Below are 18,545 nucleotides of genomic sequence, written 5' to 3' on the forward strand. Positions count from 1 at the left end.
GTTCTTTCTCGGCTGTCAGTTCCGAAAAGTCTCATTTCATAAACCGATTGATGAACGAAATTTTTCAGAATATTTTGCATATTCAATCGAAGACCTTGTTACGGAAATGAATTACCTCTGAAAATGATTCAAATTTTGTTGAAAACCTGTCCATATAGGAATTTGTTTCAAAATTGACCAATCAAAATATATAATAAAAATATAAGGTTCTCAACGCGGCAGTTGGGAAAAGGTGTTTCTAAACTGAGTTTTGTGATAAGGCGTTCTGGAACCATTTTCGTACCGGCAGCCGAGGACGTTCTTTCACTCAAGCACCGATTATCGTTTCTTCCGCGTCTTGTAAACTTTGAAAGAAATGAGATTGCCTAACTGTGCGTGCACCTGCCATTCTTACTGCTAATTAGTTAATATTCAATATTTAACGATGTACAATCAAATGCCCATTGGAAAATTGATGAAAAGCGTAATAGTATAAAACAAAATACAACAAAAAAGATAAGAGTATATAGTAATAAATATTCGTTTAATTTTGACATAGTCGCCGTTACTTTCGTCACTATAAACACCGACGTAGTTGCCCCATTAATTTATTAAATGTTTAATATTTTTTCTGCTTTGCAGAAGTTGTTGTAGATGAGGTTTTTGCCGTTAATGAGCTGTCTTTGGCAACATCAGTGACACTGCCGACGTTTTTGCTAATTGCGCCGCCAAGGCTTCCAGGTGCCATAACTGATTTTACAACTAAAATTAAAAGAAATGATATTTTTTTATTTCATTTTACAACAATAGGTACGTTCGTAAAATTTAATAAGTTTAAGACGTATTACACAATAATTTCTTTTATTAAATTATTGTTTTTTATTATGCTGGAAAAACTGAAAGGAATTAAACACACGGCTATTTCAGTCCTGCCAAAGATCTATTCAGCTATCTTTGTATTTTCAATTTAGAAATTATATTCTCCCCGAGTGAGATTCGAGGTTTTAGTTCCGCAGGCCTAACATTAAGCTATGACTGCGTCTGTATGTATGTGGCTCTACTTAAGTTTTTCTTTTTGTTGTTGTTGTTTTTATTTAATTTTATTTTTCACCTCGCGAGACCTGACATTTTCACCGACCAAATCATAAATAACGTCGCATTTATAACATGGACATGGCAAATGCCGATCATATTGGACATCCACGTCGATGGCATTACGCTACCGACTGTTTTACACCCAAAAATACTGGCTGTGTGTTCGATCAGGATCTATATTTTGACGAACCGCAGTTTCTGTTGAATATCCAGAAGCCTGGGCATCCCAACAGGTGCTTGGAAAGTCATCCCCGCAAGCATTATGAGGAAATACGGCACCTGAGAACACAGCAGTATGTAGAAGAAGACACAAAATGCGTCGGACCTCTATGCCAGGAATTGACCGACGAACCCTGTTCTTAAATATAAATGCCGTGAACTCGCCGAAGAGGAAACCATTATCCCCAGGGATACGCGCGTAACTCTAGCTTCACTTCGATCTGGATACTGTAACAGGGTCAACTCTTACTCTTACCTACCCATAATCATCGTCTACATACATAATGTATGTTTACAAAGTACTCTTGCAACATGTTGAAAATAAGGGAAACCAATAATCAAATTAAAACACCTCATGGCATAGAAGGTTCAATGTGGTCATATTAAATCGCGCATATCTACTTCAAAGCACCTCATCCAAACCGACTAACTCGATGAACCCTAGCAGTTCTCTTGGCTTGAAGGATTGACTGTGGGAATGCTCTGGCCATGGTGACCCCATAACTTAGCCCTGCGTCTTTAGATTGCGTCGCATTGCAGGAGGATATTGGGACCCAGGCAAACAGTACTACTTTGTGTGCTCGTAATTGGTTCAGCTTTTCTACTCACTCAAGAACCAGTGCTGACATTATTTCGAACGCCGAATTGCCTTGAGTACGGAAATTGTTTCAGTGGACTATCCGCGCCGGAGGTTGAGGTCAGCGCATTGACTTGTAGCGCTTCCGGGTGCGCTCCCAGAGGTACTGATATTTTGGCCCTGAGTCCGAAGATTTCGGCTCCAATCCCCTCTGGTGTCTTCCAGCCATCTGTGTACCATACGATCTTGTGTAGCCGTTGGATGCTCTCCAGTCTCCTTTCATTCCATGTAGTCTTGGCTCCTAATTCTACTTTATACATTTTCTTAAAAATAACCTGCCTGAGGATATCATCCCTCGGAAGTTGAGATCTTCTCTCTTAATTCCTCCATGTTCCGGGGCGAGATAACTTTACCTTTGCCCGAGCCCCCTTGGCGGTATTCAGGAGGGTTCTCTTGGCTGACTGCTCTATCGCTATGTGTAGCGGGGCTAGGTCGAGGATAGCTTTAAGCGCTGTTGTGGGGCATTTGCACATAGCTCCTGTGATGCACAAACACGCCAGTCGTTGAAGTTTTGTCAGCGCTTGCCTCGTCGTCACTCGAGTCGTTCTCGATGCCCAGGCTATCGAGCCATAGGTTCACATAGGATTAAAATCATCAAATCTCTTGCCGGCAGTACTTGGGGTAAAGATAAAGAAACGCTCATTACCACTTACAAAGCAATTGGCCAGCCGATTGCATGCTAAGCGTCCCCGATATGGTCGCCAAGCCTAAAGGCTACTCACTGGAAGAAAATACAGGCCTGCCAAAATACCGCCCGCAGAACCGCTAAGGGCTGTCTTCTTATGTCCCCAGAACACCATCTACATAGTGAGGCGAGAATACTCCCCATTAGGGAGAGAAATGAAATGCTAACCAAACAGTTTCTGTTCAATACCGAGAAACCTGGGCATCCCAACAGACATCTGATTGATGAGGTTACACCGCCCAGGGGCTTAAGGGGTCATCTCCGTAAGCATTAGGAAATACGGCACCTGAGAACACTGCCGTATGAAGCTGAAAAGCACAAGCAGGTCCTCAGTGAAATCCACAAACAGGCGGCGGACCTCTATGCCAGGAATTGCCCGGTGAATCCACTACTTAAAGAACAATACCCAAAACTAGCAGAGGAGGAACGCACTCTCCCTGGGGAAACGCGCGTCACTCTAGCTCAACTTCGATCTGGGTACTGTAACAGGTTAAACTCTTACCTATTCATAATCAACTCCGACATACAAAATGTATATCCTGCTTGCAATGTGTCCCCACATGTCACCAACCATCTCTTCAACTGTATTGTGGAACCAACGCCTCTAACACCCCTCTCATTATTGTCCACCCTTGTTGAAACAGCAAGTTTTCTTGGACTCACGTTAGAGGACATTTATGAAAATTTGTGATTGGTCGCACCTATTGGATGAGGCGAAGCACTGCTACAACAGCAGCAACATGGTTTTTACTCTCATGGTATACATCAATCTTAGTACATGTGGGCTGCATCCCCATGATTTGCCCACTAGACGTTTGCATACCATGATGGACTTCGTGGCCCTAGTTGTCATGGAGTGAAGTGTTGCTTCCAGAGGAGGTTGGTGTCAAAGGTGACCCCAAGTCGTTAACACTCCCCAAAACCTTTGGGGAGTATTTTTATCGCTACATCAACAAATTTTTGCATAACGTTGACTAACAAGTTCCGAAGTATTTATTATAAGCTGGTTTTAGTTGTGGATACTAGTTTTTTAGTTTTGGATACTAGCTACTAAGTTTAAACATCTACAAAGTCTTTTTGAAGTTTCACTGCAAACTGTTAAATGTAATTACCAATTTTCTTTTGAGTATCACGCATTACACTTTCGCCATCTTTATGATGTTTTGTCGACGCTGTACAACTAATTTCACTATGACCTCCACTTAATTAATCGCCATGTTCGTCAATAGTTTGCATTACATTTAACGCAGCAGCGCTTGTTGGTGCCGCCATATTTGAAACACTAGCTGCGTTTGCTGCTTGCTTGATCTCTTCCTCTGACTCGTGTGTGCTAGTTGGTGAATCTTTTTCCTCTGCAATGCGCGGCAACATCTCTCCTGGAGCAGGTAAATTAATATTAGTGGGCGTACCAACAACTAAAGCCGTTGCGTCTGTTGTATTTAATATGCCACCACTAGATATTTGAGATTCATTAAAATTATCTGCAATAGCAATTGCGGTTGCTCCTTTTGTGCCACCGCTATAACTATTAGGTCCAGCAACGCTGCTACCACCACCCACACCACCACTAGAACAAATAAATCCTTGTTGCATTGCATTTATTGGTGGTAACATTGTTCCTGCTGCAGTGGTAGATGCTCCACCACCACTAGCAGTAACAATTGCATTCGTTGCCGTACCAGCATTTGGACGCCATACTCCACCAATTGCACGCTGCTGTGGCTGTTTGATAGGTGGCGAGCAACAAAGTGGTGAAATTAATGTACATTTTGCTTCAGCGCTACGCGGATGTAGACGGTCTGGTGATAGTGCACGTCTAAGTAAGGGCGAACTAGGTTCTCCGCTTTTGGTACGTACAAACCCGGTTTTCTTTGAACAGCTTCCTATTGTTTGCACGGCGGGCAATGAACTGCCTGGACTATATGATTGTGTGGTATTCGAAGCACCCGGCTGATGTCCGACAATTGGAAAAGCCAATGGTGATGGTGAACGTGTGGGTGAAGCTGGGAGTGGCGAAGGCGATGGAGTGCGTGCTAATGGCGAAAGTGGTATGTGGCCGACTGACTTGCGTCGATTTGGCGGCAATGCACCAGCGGCGCTGGTATGTAGCGATTTAACAACACCAGCACCACTACCACCGGTTGGACAAACGACAACGGCGTTACTGGCGCCACAACCAGCCGTGTGTAATTTGTGCTTAAGACCATGTAATGTAGATGGACGCTGATAAAGTTGCGGCACGGCAGTGGGTGATACTGAAATGTAGTAAATATTTTATATTTATATGAAGATAAATTTTTTGCATTTGTTTTATCTATATAGCATACCTGGAATATTACCCACACCACCACTACTGGCAACAGCAGCTGCTGAACCCATCACACCACCAACCATAGGGTTAGTCACACCATGTGGGAGCATTACGTTCGATGCTGATGTTGAAATTGCCAAAGCTGATGTTTTAATTGGTGTGCTAGCAAATGTCGGTTGTGCTTGGGTGGAATTGTTACCACCTGTTGGAGTATTTGGTGCTGATGAAGATGGTGAAGTTGATGGCGAAGAATTGCCAGCTGATTGGCAACAACTACTACTATGATAGGATGAGTCCATAGGTGATAAATTGCGAGTGCTTAGATTGGCACCTACGCTGGAACAAACATTACCACAAGAACCACCGACAACAGAGGACACTGTTGTATTAGTTGGAGAGCCTGCTATACCAGCGGCGATCTATAAACAAAGAGACGTGAGTTATTTGTACATTTGTTAGTAAAGCTTTAATATCGTCGGCTGTCAGGCAAATTGTCATATTGTAAAATTTTCAAATTTTCGTACTTTATACCGCAATATCATCGCTGCGGTGTAATACCAGCATAATACACACATAATCACTGCTACAACAACAACAACAAGCAGCATAATGTAGTCAGATACCATAAATACTGTGACGAATATTAGCAACACTAAGGGATACTATCATCTCCAAGCCGATACTGAGCACTGACTTGTATGCAAATAACCAAATTAATCATTATGTCTACACAAATGTCCATACAAGCAGCGGAGAGCAACGCACAAACACATGCATATATCTGAGATACTCCCAAAAGTATGCAATTATTTATGCAAGTATCACTCACATATACACGCGCATATGAGAAGCTATACACGTGCATCTGTAGTTATAATTTTATAGCTGATAACTAACTAGTAAATTCTAGAAATAGAACCGCCTAGAAATATGCCAACGAGGAAACCAAACACTATAAAAGCAGCAACAGTTGAGGCACGACCAATAAGTTTGATTTAAGCACGCTTTCTGTCGAGAAGTAGTAATGTTATTTTGAAAGTAGTTAATAAAGACCAATTTGCATTATCGAATATTGGAGTTATTTATTCAACAGTTTAGTGATTCGAACGTTAAGAAGGTTGCAAATAAGAGGAATTTCAGTAAATTGGTGTCAGAAGAGGATTTTTTGAATAAATTCCGAAGATGTCAAATACAACTTGGACATGGCAAAGTGGGGCGAATTGAAGATCCACCAACTGAAGAAGGAGTTGGAGGGCCGTGGATTGAATACAACCAGCAATAAACTCGAACTTCAGGCACGACTACGAGAGGCAATGGAAAGGCAGAGGTGGATGCTTTGAGAGGTCGTATACAGGAATTGCAACGTAATCGCCCGGCTGCTTCAGCGAGTAATACGAACGTAATAACTCCATCTTTTGACGGTTCTGTTCCTTTCCAGGTCTTTAAGCTACAGTTTGAGAAGACCGCAGCAGTGAACAATTGGAATGCTGAAGATAAAGTTGCAGATCTCTTCGTGGCATTGAAAGGGCCAGCAGCGGAAATCTTACAGACGATTCCAGAGTACGAACGGAACAGTTATGAAGCATTGATGGCCGCTGTCGAGAGACGTTATGGAAACGAGCATAGAAAGCAAATATATCAAATTGAGTTGCAAAACCGCTACCAAAAAGCGAATGAGACTCTGCAGGAGTTTGCGTCAGATGTTGAAAGGCTGGCCAATCTAGCAAATGCGGACGCACCCGTGGAATACACCGAGAGGGTAAAAATCTAAAGCTTCATAAATGGCATACGAGAAGTGGAAACGAAACGAGTTGCATATGCGAATCCAAAACCAACATTTTCTGAAACGGTATCGCATGCACTGACTCAGGAAACAGCCTCACTTTTGAGTAAGCTAGCGTACAAAGCTCATCGAGTGGAAGTGGAAAGGCCAGACTGGGTAGACACAATTTTGGCAGCACTGAAGGGGTCACAACAGAAAAATGCTGGAGTTATGAAGTGTTTCAAGTACGGCAACCCAGGTCACATTGCACGTCATTGCAGCACCGGTTCTAATAGTTCCAACCAGGCATGCTTAACGAACGAAACGATATCATTTCGTTACGATAAACAACGCTAATAAACGAAACGAAGTGACTTGCCTGGTTCCAACAATGTGGGTGGCCGTAAACGCAGAGCTGAAGTAGATGAGCAAATCTTCAAATCTACTCAATCGTTAAACTAAAGCGAGTCAGCCGCAACGGGCGACAGCTGGCTCCCGCAATTGAATGCCCCATAATCTCTATCTCGAACATTGGAGGAAGGTCAAGCAATCTTACTGTCGGAGGACATGTGGATGGAAAGGAACGTTTACTGACTGCAGATACGGGGGCATCTCATTCCATCATTCGATCAGATTTAGTCAATAAGAAGATAAGACCATTGCTTGGAGCAAGATTACGTACAGCCAAGGGAGAGGACACCCAGGTAATTGGAGAAGTAGCATGTGAAGTAGCAATTGGGAACGTCACGGTACTACATAATTTTATAGTGGCAGAGAGTGTTGATGAAATCTTAATTGGAGTGGACTTCTTACTCGATCAAGGCATCAAGATCGATATGCAGAACATGGATGCGATATAAGAACATGGATGTGCCACTTAATTTCGGCTACGAGAGAGGCTACAGCAGTACTGCATTGCAGGGATTTTATGGCAGCTTGGCTGTCAGAGAAAATTGAAATAGAATTGGTTACCTGCAGGTTAGCAAGATAGCGGGCTGCTTCCCAGATAGCTATGAGTTTAGCCTGAAAAACACTGCAGTGATCAGGTAGGCGAAAGCTCTCGCTTAGATTGAGCTTCTCCGAGAATATCCCGCTGCTGACTCTGTTGTTTAGTTTAGAGCCATCTGTAAAAACGGAGATTTCGTGTGATCCCGGCTCTACGCCGTTTGCCCACTCGTTCCTCTCTGGGATTCTTGTGGAAAATTTGTTGTCCCAGCAAGGGGGCGATGTTGTATGGTCCAATTTCAAGAAGGTTTCAGGGACTTGCTTCAGGATCCGGGTGTGACCAAACCTGCAATTGTTTTTTTGTATAGTTACTCCAATGGTGAATTACCTTCCAGCGATTTCATTCTTTACTTTTCTATACCTTATAAGTTCTATATTTAAAATGTTATGTCAAACATTTATACTACAAGTTTTGTTCGAAAAAATCACGTATGGCAACTCTACATGCGAGAGAAGAAATTGAGAATAAGCAGTAAAGTGACGCGCGGCGAAGTTCAAAACTACCCACTCAGCAGTTAGGTGATTAAATTTGGAATCTTTGCTATAACTTTTTCAAAAATTTACCGTTTGGGATCTTTTTTTTTAAATTTGTTTTTAAATGTAATTTTCGGAAAAAATATAAAAAAATTTTTCAAGTTTTTAATTTTTCAGTTTTTCAATATTTTTCGAATTTCGCCATTTTTTTTTTTCTCATAAAAACTTCAATCAATTCTGCAATCATCCCCACTAATCCCGGAGTGGGCCGATTTTTTTTTTTTTTTTATCGAAAAAAAAACTAAATATTTTTTGTATTTTTTCCGAAAAGTACATTTAAAAACAAATTTAAAAAAAAAAGATCCCAAACGGTCAATTTTTGAAAAAGTTATAGCATTTTGAAAAAAAAACACCGTTTTTTTTTTAAATTCATAACTTATTTTGAGTTGGACACCGGTTTTGTTTTCAAAATGCTATAACTTTTTCAAAAATTTACCTTTTGGGATCTTTTTTTTTTTTTAATTTGATTAAATTCGATAAAAAAAAAATCGGCCCACTCCGGGATTAGTGGGGATGATTGCAGAATTGATTAAGTTTTTTATGAGAAAAAAAAAAAACATGGCGAAATTCGAAAAATCTCGAAAAACTGAAAAATTACAAAAAAAAAAAAACTTTAAGAATTTTTTTATATTTTTTCCGAAAAGTACATTTAAAAACAAATTTTTAAAAAAAAAAAGATCCCAAACGGTCAATTTTTGAAAAAGTTATAACATTTTGAAAACAAAAACGGTGTTTTTTTTAAATTCATAAATTTTTTTGAGTTGGATGAAAAAATTTGAAAAAATTCTGAAAAACGTCTTTCGTAAGCTAGAAAAAGAAGAAAAACTTTCAGCCAATTCTAAAGGGGTCGGGTTCAAAATTGGTCGAAATGGGATGGAATACCTCGTTTAATATACAACGTGAAATTTTCCGATTCAGTCAAGTTGCCTTTAAATAATAATAAACTAAGTTCAAATAAAAGAATATATAATAAAATAAAATAAGAATAAGAATAAAAATAAATTAGCATAACAGACAATATAAAAAATTTAATGTTATATTTTTGTAACGTTGTTTTTTTTTTGTTTTTTTTGTTCAGTACAAGATCTACTTCATCTAAAATAAGGATTAAATCTGCAAATGCAAAAACATTTTCGGGCAAATTTACCATTGTTATAAATAAATTTAGTTAGTTTCAACGAAAGTTAACTCATTATTTGTGAATTCATGTTTTTTTGAAAACAACTGAAATAAAAAACAAAGAATCGGTTAAATAAAGACCTATGTATTTACGTGTGAGTGAAATTTACCACAAAAAATGGGCCGGTCAAAAATGAATTCTAATTAAGATTTTTTGGTACGCTACAAAATATTTTGGAACAATTTTTTAGGATTTTGGTAGAGGCTATTATAGGTAAGTGGGAACAATGGGAAACCATGTTTTAATCTTTCACCGTCTAGCGCGTACGCTTATGTAGGTTTGTGTCTTAGAGCACTTATATAATTGGTCCACAGATGGTGCGCTTTTGTGCATGAAAGTAAATATCGATATTTGGAGAGATTGTTGGATTTACAAAAAACTTTTCTATTAATTATAAACAAGTAGAGTAATATTTGTTAACAAAAATAAGCCTATGCACTGCGGCTGATCCATACGAATCGATTCATATAACTTTTATATGATTTTACGAATGCTAGCTATGCGAAACCGCCTGTCAATTGTTCGTATGGAAATTTTGTTATCGTATTAATATATATATTACTAAATATAGCAATAAAATCATTAGAAATGAAATTTACTTATGTGTAAATTATACAAATAAAAAAATAAAAAACTACATACGTAAGTTTAAAGATATATTTATCCGGCTTTTATTTTTTCCACAGGTATCAAAATGTCATAGGTATGAACAGAAAACTTTGTTGATGTAAAAGTTTACGCTATTAATCTAGAAAAAAACAGAAATATCTGTTATTTCGATAGATTTCACTGTCAGTGTCATTTCGACAATTAAACACTGTTAATTTAACAGTTTACGCTGGTTATTTCGAATGAACAGAAATCCCTTTCATGTTAACAGTTTTGATTGGTATTCTTAGAGCGATAGTAATAATTGTCAATTTAACAAAACTAGGGGTAAAGTATAATGAAACAACTTTTTTTCTTTATTTGGCTACTAAAACGGTCAATTACGAATCAACTATTTGTGCGTAGTTGATTCGACATCTTGTTGCGATGGATAAAAATTTACAGAAATTTCGGTTGAATAAACCCGTATTTCGGTTGATTTTACCAGTATTTTTCTTTCAGTGTATGCTTCAGTGGCCAGACGGCCTCCCATCATATACCAGCAGGCACAAATTGCTTGTTCTTCAGGCTTTGCATGACAGAAGAACTTTTATCTCACTCATGCTTGCCTATAATGTAATAAACTTTAGCATGAATTGCTCTGATTTATCTAATTTGTTCACTCCATATATTCCACTGCGTGATCTTCAGAATAATAGATTATTTATCGAAATAACTCATAAAACGATTATGGTATGAATGAACCTATAACTAGGACTATATATCTAGCAAATCGATTCAGTAGTGTTATTAATTTTAATAACAGCTTATATAAGTTTAAGCTTGAATTGTTTTCTATTTTTAACTAGTCTTTAAGAAAGCATGTAGTTATCGGCATGTAAGATTATGGTCAGCGCAAAGCATTTATCAAACACCAAAGACATGTCTCAATTGGGTGAATCCAATTTCAAGGGGTTGTGTTGCGCAATATATAGCTTCTCCAACCCAATTGTCAACCTCACCTACTCGTGGCGAATCCTGTTTCATTGACAGCCGATGCTCTGGCGACCCCAAGTTCCTTATGGAACTAAGGGCTGGGGAGGGCGGGATGGCCTAGAAGGTTTAATGTGGTCATATAAATCGTTCCCGAGATGGTCGGGGTAGTACCTTAATAGTGCTTTGTTACCGGAACGTACCGGATCTATATCCGGCAAAGGACCATCAACATTGGTAACACTCCCCAAAGCCTTCGGGGAGTGTCTTTATCGTTAATACAACAACAACAACAAAGCATGTAGTTTTAGACTGAATGAATCAAATAAATAAATAAAATGCGCGCACAAAGAAAGGACTAGTATTTCAGATTGATATTGTAACGAATTTACTTGCAAATCCTCTTATTTGCAACCTTCTGCTAAGTTCTAATCACTAAACTGTTGAATAAATAACTCCAATATTTAATAATGCAAAATGGCCTTTATTAAAGTACTTCACAATAAATAACTCAACTATTGCCCCGACAGATAGCGTGCTTAATCGAAAACTGATTGTAGCGCCTCTACCTTTGGTGCTTTTATACTTTATGATTTCCTCGTTGCATCTTCTAGGCGCTTCCAGAATTTACTTAGTTACTGCCATATAATTATAACTACAGATGCACGTGTATAGCTTCTCATATGAGCGCGTACTTCCACAATTACAATTGCATACTTTCGGGAGCATCTCAGATAAGATATCTGCATGTGTTTGTGCATCTCTTCTCCGCTGCGTGTACGTACATATGTGTAGACATAATGATTGATTCGTTTATGTAAATACATAATGATTGATTTATGGATGTGCATACAAGGCGCTGCTTAGCATCGGCTTATAGATGGCAGTACCCCTTAGTGTTGCTAATATTCGTAACAATATTATTGACAGGTTGACTTAGCACATTCTTTTTAACAGCTGACGACTTAGCACATTTACACATCTTGCCACACAGCACATAAAATTAAAAATTAAAATATTTTTTTTTGTGATCGATGTATTTTGAATTCAGTTTTAAAACTGCATTAAAATGCAATTTTTCAAAAAAAAGTGACTTAGCACATTTTCACATTAAGCTAACGATATAATGTTGTTATATTCCGTAAAGATATTGATGCATAGTCAAATTAAAAAGGGGTTTAAAGTCTGTTAAGGCTTTTTGACATTATTTTCTATGACCTATCTGTCAAAAAAGCTACAACCAGCATTAGAACCTACATATTTTGTATTAAACTAAATTGTTTGTCAAGACTAGTCTTTAAAAACAAAAATTTTAACAATGAGTGCGGTAGTTAACCGATTTTGTTTGTTTTCACCCAGTGCATAAGTATTATTAATATAAATATATAAATTATATTTTAAACGGTCTTATATATAAATAAATAAATGTAAGGCGCGATAACCTCCGAAGAGACTTTAGGCCGAACTTCTCTTCCAAATTGCATCGTGCTCCTTTTTAATTTTTCTTACAAATTGGCGGGACGCGACCTACTTGTTTTACGCCGACTCCGAACGGCATCTGCAAGGCATATGAGTTTTCACTGAGAGCATTTCATGGCAGAAATACACTCGGAGTGCTTTCCGAATTGAAAAAGCTTGTTTCTAAAATTAAGATGCTGCTTTTCCCGGGGTGTGAACCCAGGGTCTTCGGTGTAATAGGCGGAGCACGCTACCATCACACCACGGCGGCCGCCATATAAATATGTAAATATGTGAATACATAAATACGCATGCTTGCTACATATACATACATACATATGAATATAGAAATGAAAATAGTAGTCACGAAACTGATTCTCAATTCTTTCAGTTCCAGCCACGGTTACCAAATTTGGGACCAAAATTCGTCGAAAAAAGACCAAAATTTCAAAAATTTTCTTTTATTGGTATACAAACAATGTAATAACAACAACTTAAAAAGCATAAAACAACACGACGTTACAAACAAACAAAAAGTGCTTCAACTAAAATTGATGATAATTATTGATGATGATAATTAAATACATTTTATCACATATGGGCATATTTTTCAGTCTTATAAACATATGTATGTGTATATATTTAAAAACTTAAAGCATATATGTTTATAATATACTAGCAGACCCGTCAGACGTTGTTCTGCCCTAAATTTGATCTATCTGCATACATTTTAATAAGCTTTTTCCATCTAACTCGGCCCTCCCCCTCTTCACTTTTTCTTTATCCTTTTATTCACTCCTCCCTACGTGTTTTTCGCTTCATCTATCTCTATCTTCGTCTCACTCTATCTCTTCTCTATCTAGTCTCCTTCCCTCTTTTCCCTTCTCTCAAGTTTTTCCCACTCTTCTTAATTCCTTATTGCCAGTCCCAGAGTGTGGTATGCATTTTGTTCCAGTCCCATTCCGAGTCCCAGTCCCACTCCGAGTCTCAGTCCCAGTCTGTTGAAGATACCCAAAACACAATACTGCAATATAACAACTTCGAGTATTTATTAAAGTATATTTGAGCAGAAAATTTTCACACGTTTATTGAATTCAGATGTCTATCAAGAATTGAACATCAGCTTATTATGAGTATGTATATCAGAACGAATGTAAAAGGAAATGTTAAAAACAAGAGTTGCCATTAGTGTACTAATTTGATTATACATAACATTTTCCCTCCTCTCTCGGATTCATAAGCTGGTATATCTTAGGCGATCCACCGGTTTCTTATTTCGTTCGGAACGTCGCAGCGGAGGGGTCTGCGGCGGTGCATCATCTACTTCGGTACTCACCGGTAGACCTGAAGTTTGATGGGCTTGCGGTGCTTGGGTTGGTGACGTATTTGGCTTGACACTGGGTGCCGAAGACTCGATATCCCAATCGGGCGATTGGGGTGGAAAACTTGTATTAGGTTGTTTTTTGGGACTTGTACTGGTGCTCTCATTTTCGTTCCTCCTTATTTGGTTTTGGTGACGACGAATGGTGTATTTAGGTGTCTCTATGACATACATCATCCTACCGCAAGTTTCAATGATTTTACCTTGTATCCAGCGTTCTCTCCCTGCATAATTACGAGCATAAACGAGTTGTCCCACTTGAAACTTGGATTGCTTGGTTTTACTATGGTGTTCCTTCGGTAGTAATGCTGAGAAAAGCGTACGTGGTTGTCTTCCATGTAATAACTCCGCTGGTGATTTTCCCGTGCTCGGGTTTGGAGTGGCTCTATAAGTTACGAGATATTTTAAGAGGGCTGATTCGGTGCTTCTTGTTTCTTTTAACAATTTCGTTATCGACTCCTTGCAAGTCCTCACAAACCGTTCGGCCAAACCGTTAGATGAAGGATGGAACGGTGCGCTTTTCAAATGATCGATATTATTTAGCTTACAAAATTTTTGGAACTCCGATGAGGTCAACTGACTACCATTATCTGAGACTAACGTCTGAGGTAGTCCTTCAATTGCAAAAATTTTTTGTAGCGTGGAAATTGTTGCATCGGTTGTGGTAGAGTTCATTTTTACTACATACGGAAACCTGGAGAACGCATCTACCAGGATGATCCACATAGATCCTCAAAAAGGGCCAGCAAAGTCTACATGTACCCGTTCCCACGGTGTTGCGGCCTCCGGCCACGAAGAAAATTCACGTTTCGGTTGACTAGCCGACGACTGGCAAACAGTGCATACTCTACCCACTTTTTCGATAGCCTTTTCAATTTCCGGGAACCACACATAGCGACGCGATATCTGCTTTATACGCGCAGTGCCCCAATGACCATCGTATAGCATGTTTAATGTGCACTGCTGTAACTTTTTTGGTATGACTTCTCGCAGATACTCAGTTTGTAGTAGAATAACGCCATCTTGGCATGACAGCTGGAAACGACGTTCAAAAAACGGTTTCAATATTCGTTGCGATTCCTTGAGTCGGGCAAGCCATCCCTCTAAAATCATTCTTTTAACGAGTTTAAGGTTTTCGTCCTTTTCAGTATGTTCCGCTATGACGGCAGCACTGAGCGGAATAGACTCAATGACGACTGAGTTTATTTCTTGCACATATTGCATTGCCAATTCCTTGGAATCGAAGTCCTTGTCGCCTCCCGCTGGTAATCTTGAAAGAGCGTCTGCGTTTCCATGTAGAGACGTGTGTCGATATTTGATAGAATAATCGTAGGCCTGTAAGAGAATCGCCCATCTTTGAAGACGGTGCATGGTCATAACAGGGAGTTTCTTATTTGGACTGAAGATCGTTGTTAAGGCATGGTGATCGGTGAGTAACTCGAAATGCCGACCGTAAAGAAATTGATGGAATCTAGTAACCCTCAATATGAGGCCCTGTCCCTCTTTTTCAACTTGCGAGTAGTTCGCCTGACTTTGTGTAAGTGTTTTGGACGCAAATGCAATTGGTTTTTCTTGGCCATCGGGGTAGCGGTGAGATATCACTGCCCCAATGCCATTTTTAGAGGCGTCGGTTGCTAAAATGATGGACAGATTCCCGTCATACTGCACTAATAGTGTGGCTTTAACAATTTCATTTTTCAAGGTTTTAAAAGCTTCTTCTTGCTCACTGCCCCATTGGAATTTCGCTGTCTGCCTACGTAAGACATTCAATGCGCTAGACTTTGATGAAAAGTTAGGAATGAATTTGTTATAATAATTAAGTTTTCCAATGAATGTTTCCACTTCTCTAACACTCGTAGGCCTAGGCATAATTTTAATTGCTTCAAGTCTTTTTTCGGAAGGTTTAATACCCTGACAGCTAATTACGTGACCCACATATTCTATATGTTCGCTTGCAAATACATATTTATTGTATTCGCAGCGAAGCCCATATTTCACAAATCGTGTAAAAAGCTCACGCACGTTGACGTGCTCCTTATGTGTACGTCCTGTAACTATAACATCATCTAAATACGTGGCACAACCTGTCATTCCGCTTATAACTCCCTATAAAAATGCCTGGAGCGCTGGCAATCCCGAATGGCAGTCTTTGATACTGATATAACCCGAAGGATGTGTTTATGACCAGGAATTTCTTAGATTTCTCACTGAGAGGTAGTTGATGATAAGCTTCGCTTAGATCAAACTTTGAAAACAATTTTCCTCCACGGACCTTTATAAACAACTCCTCTACTTTGGGGACTGGATACCGATCAATTTCGATCTGAGGATTTATGCCTACTTTAAAATCTGCGCATATTTGGATTTTCCCATTAGGGTTTCGCACGGTGACAATAGGAGCGGCCCATTCACTCGCATTAATTGGTTTTAGAAAACCTACTGATACTAATCGTTCGATTTCGGCACGCACCTCATTATGCAACGCAAATGGTATACCATATGGTTTATTGAACTTCGGTGTGGCGTTTGGTTTGAGGGCTATATTAGCTTCGAACAACTTACACTGCCCGGACGGTTCTGATTTGAATATACCTGGAAGCTCCATGCTGAGGTTTTTTAATGTTAAGGCTAACGATTCGGTACATTCCTTGCCTGTGTGAGAAAGCGAAAAGTTATTGCATTGAAAATTTGTTGGTAACGATATTTGAAAATTGAGTTTACGAAACCAGTTTAAACCGAGAATATTGGTTGCGTCTTCGGAATCCGCAACTGGCAGTGGTAAGAACTCGTCAATATTCTTGCCCTGGACTTGAACTGTGGTTGCTCCTCAAACAGGAACGATAGTCCCCCCGTATGCGTTTAGCTGTTAATTTGTAGGTTGGCACGGTGGTTGGCCGATTTCCCTATAGCCAGCAGATCCAATAACCGAACACGACGCTCCCGTGTCTACTTGGAACGTGAGTTTTGTTTTATTTACGTGTAAGTCCACCATTATTTTTTTTGTCATTTCCAAAAGTATGTACTGTATCCAATGTACAGATTTCTTCCATATTTTCATCTTCACCGAACTCGATGGCATTGATGTTGTTGTTTCGAACAGGTTTCTTTGCTCCCATCGCCGACTTACATACCGAGGCTAGGTGCCCAATTTTTGAGCAGCGATTACATTTAACTTTGTTCTTATAATGATAACAATCTTCTCGTTTATGGGAATTGGAGCATCCGGGACACGATTGTAACATCTGTTCACTTACTTTGCGAGTTGATGTTCGAGACAGCTGTCCGGATTTCGTTTTTTGAACCACATTGACGGTGGCTGCTTCGGCTCCCTGAATTTCGTTGCATGTACGTACGGTGGCTTCGTATACTGTCGCGATATTAAGTATTTCCTCTACAGTTGGATTTACTTTTTGTAACGCAGCTGTTCGCACTTTCTCATGTGGAGTATGGATAACGATCATATCACGGATTTTACTGTCCGCGTATGATTCTTCACAGCCCTGCTTAGCACACTTAAATAGGCAGTCTTTTGCTGCCCCTTTTAGTTCAGCCACCCAGTCACTATACGATTGCTCTGATTTCATAAGGGTACGATAAAATTTAAATCTTGCGCTTAGAACGTGTACCTTTTCGACGAAGTGCTGAGTCAGCGCGGAAGTTATTTCTTTGAACGTTTTCTCCTTCACCTTCCCATCAAACAACTTCTGGAGAAGCTCCACGTTTTCAGTTCCGATCCAGCTTAGGATACAAGCGCGTTTTGCGTTATCGTCATTAACCCCATGAGCTTCAAAATGTTGTTCCAGCTGTAATAGGTATGTACTCCAGCGATATCGTTCATTTTACATAGCGATCTGAGGTGAGTGCGCAGTAACCTACATACCAAATTTCATCAAGATACCTCAAAATTTACTCAAGTTGTCGTGTTAACGGACGGACGGACATGGCTCAATCAAATTTTTTTTCGATACAGATGATTTTGATATATGGAAGTCTATATCTATCTCGATTCCTTTATATCTGTACAACCAACCGTTATCCAATCAAAGTTAATATACTCTGTGAGCTCTCCTCAACTGAGTATAAAAATATACTTGGTTCCACTAAAGATGTTGTGCCCATCTATGAACGAAGCGGGATTTACCAAATCAGTTGTGCGAGCTGCGATGCAAAATACATAGGACAAACCAAACGACAAATCGCGGTTCGCTTTAAAGAGCATGAGTAACATACAAACAACAAACATACACATCTTTCTGCAGTAGCAGCGCATTGTAATTCGAAGTCAGATGACAACCCAACCATGCGATGTACAACTACAAAAAATTGGACGCATACGAATCGTTGTACATCAACAAAAATAAGAGCACAATGAACGCTGACAATGGCAATATAAATTCACCTCCCTTTTCTTTAGTGTAGTTAATAATGTTTTATGAACAAATCTTTTTGTTACATGTACACATATTATGTTTGTTTATTTTCTGTAATTTTTATTTTAGTCGCGCGTCGCTGATGATGAGTAGCCGGTCCGCTCGAAATGCATACGTTGTGCCAAATAAATATACTGTTGTGTGAGACGTTAAGCATACCAGTGTTTTGATTTGACCAAATTTTTTTGTAGTCATAGAGGAAGTAATCTCTCAAATTATAAATTAATAGCAGACTACAAACATAAGGTTCAACTATTTGATAAAATATAGTGATTATATATTTCATGA

The 18,545-nt window shown here is 39.2% G+C and overlaps 1 protein-coding gene across 1 annotated transcript in view; it reads right to left on the minus strand.

The window, feature by feature from the left end:
- Window positions 1–504: 504 nt before the first annotated feature.
- dop (microtubule-associated serine/threonine (MAST) protein kinase dop) overlaps window positions 505–18,545 on the minus strand; it is a 176,435-nt gene continuing 158,394 nt past the window's right edge. The window contains exons 9-11 of the mRNA XM_067789131.1: window positions 4,943–5,345; window positions 3,728–4,870; window positions 505–741 (exon numbers count right to left, since the gene is read on the minus strand). Coding sequence (XP_067645232.1) covers window positions 3,822–4,870; window positions 4,943–5,345 — 1,452 coding nt within the window. The 3' untranslated portion in view covers window positions 505–741; window positions 3,728–3,821. The remainder of the gene's footprint in view (window positions 742–3,727; window positions 4,871–4,942; window positions 5,346–18,545) is intronic.

The sequence above is a fragment of the Eurosta solidaginis genome, chromosome 5 (genome assembly GCF_040869045.1).
Source record: "Eurosta solidaginis isolate ZX-2024a chromosome 5, ASM4086904v1, whole genome shotgun sequence".
NCBI classification, from domain to species: domain Eukaryota; kingdom Metazoa; phylum Arthropoda; class Insecta; order Diptera; family Tephritidae; genus Eurosta; species Eurosta solidaginis.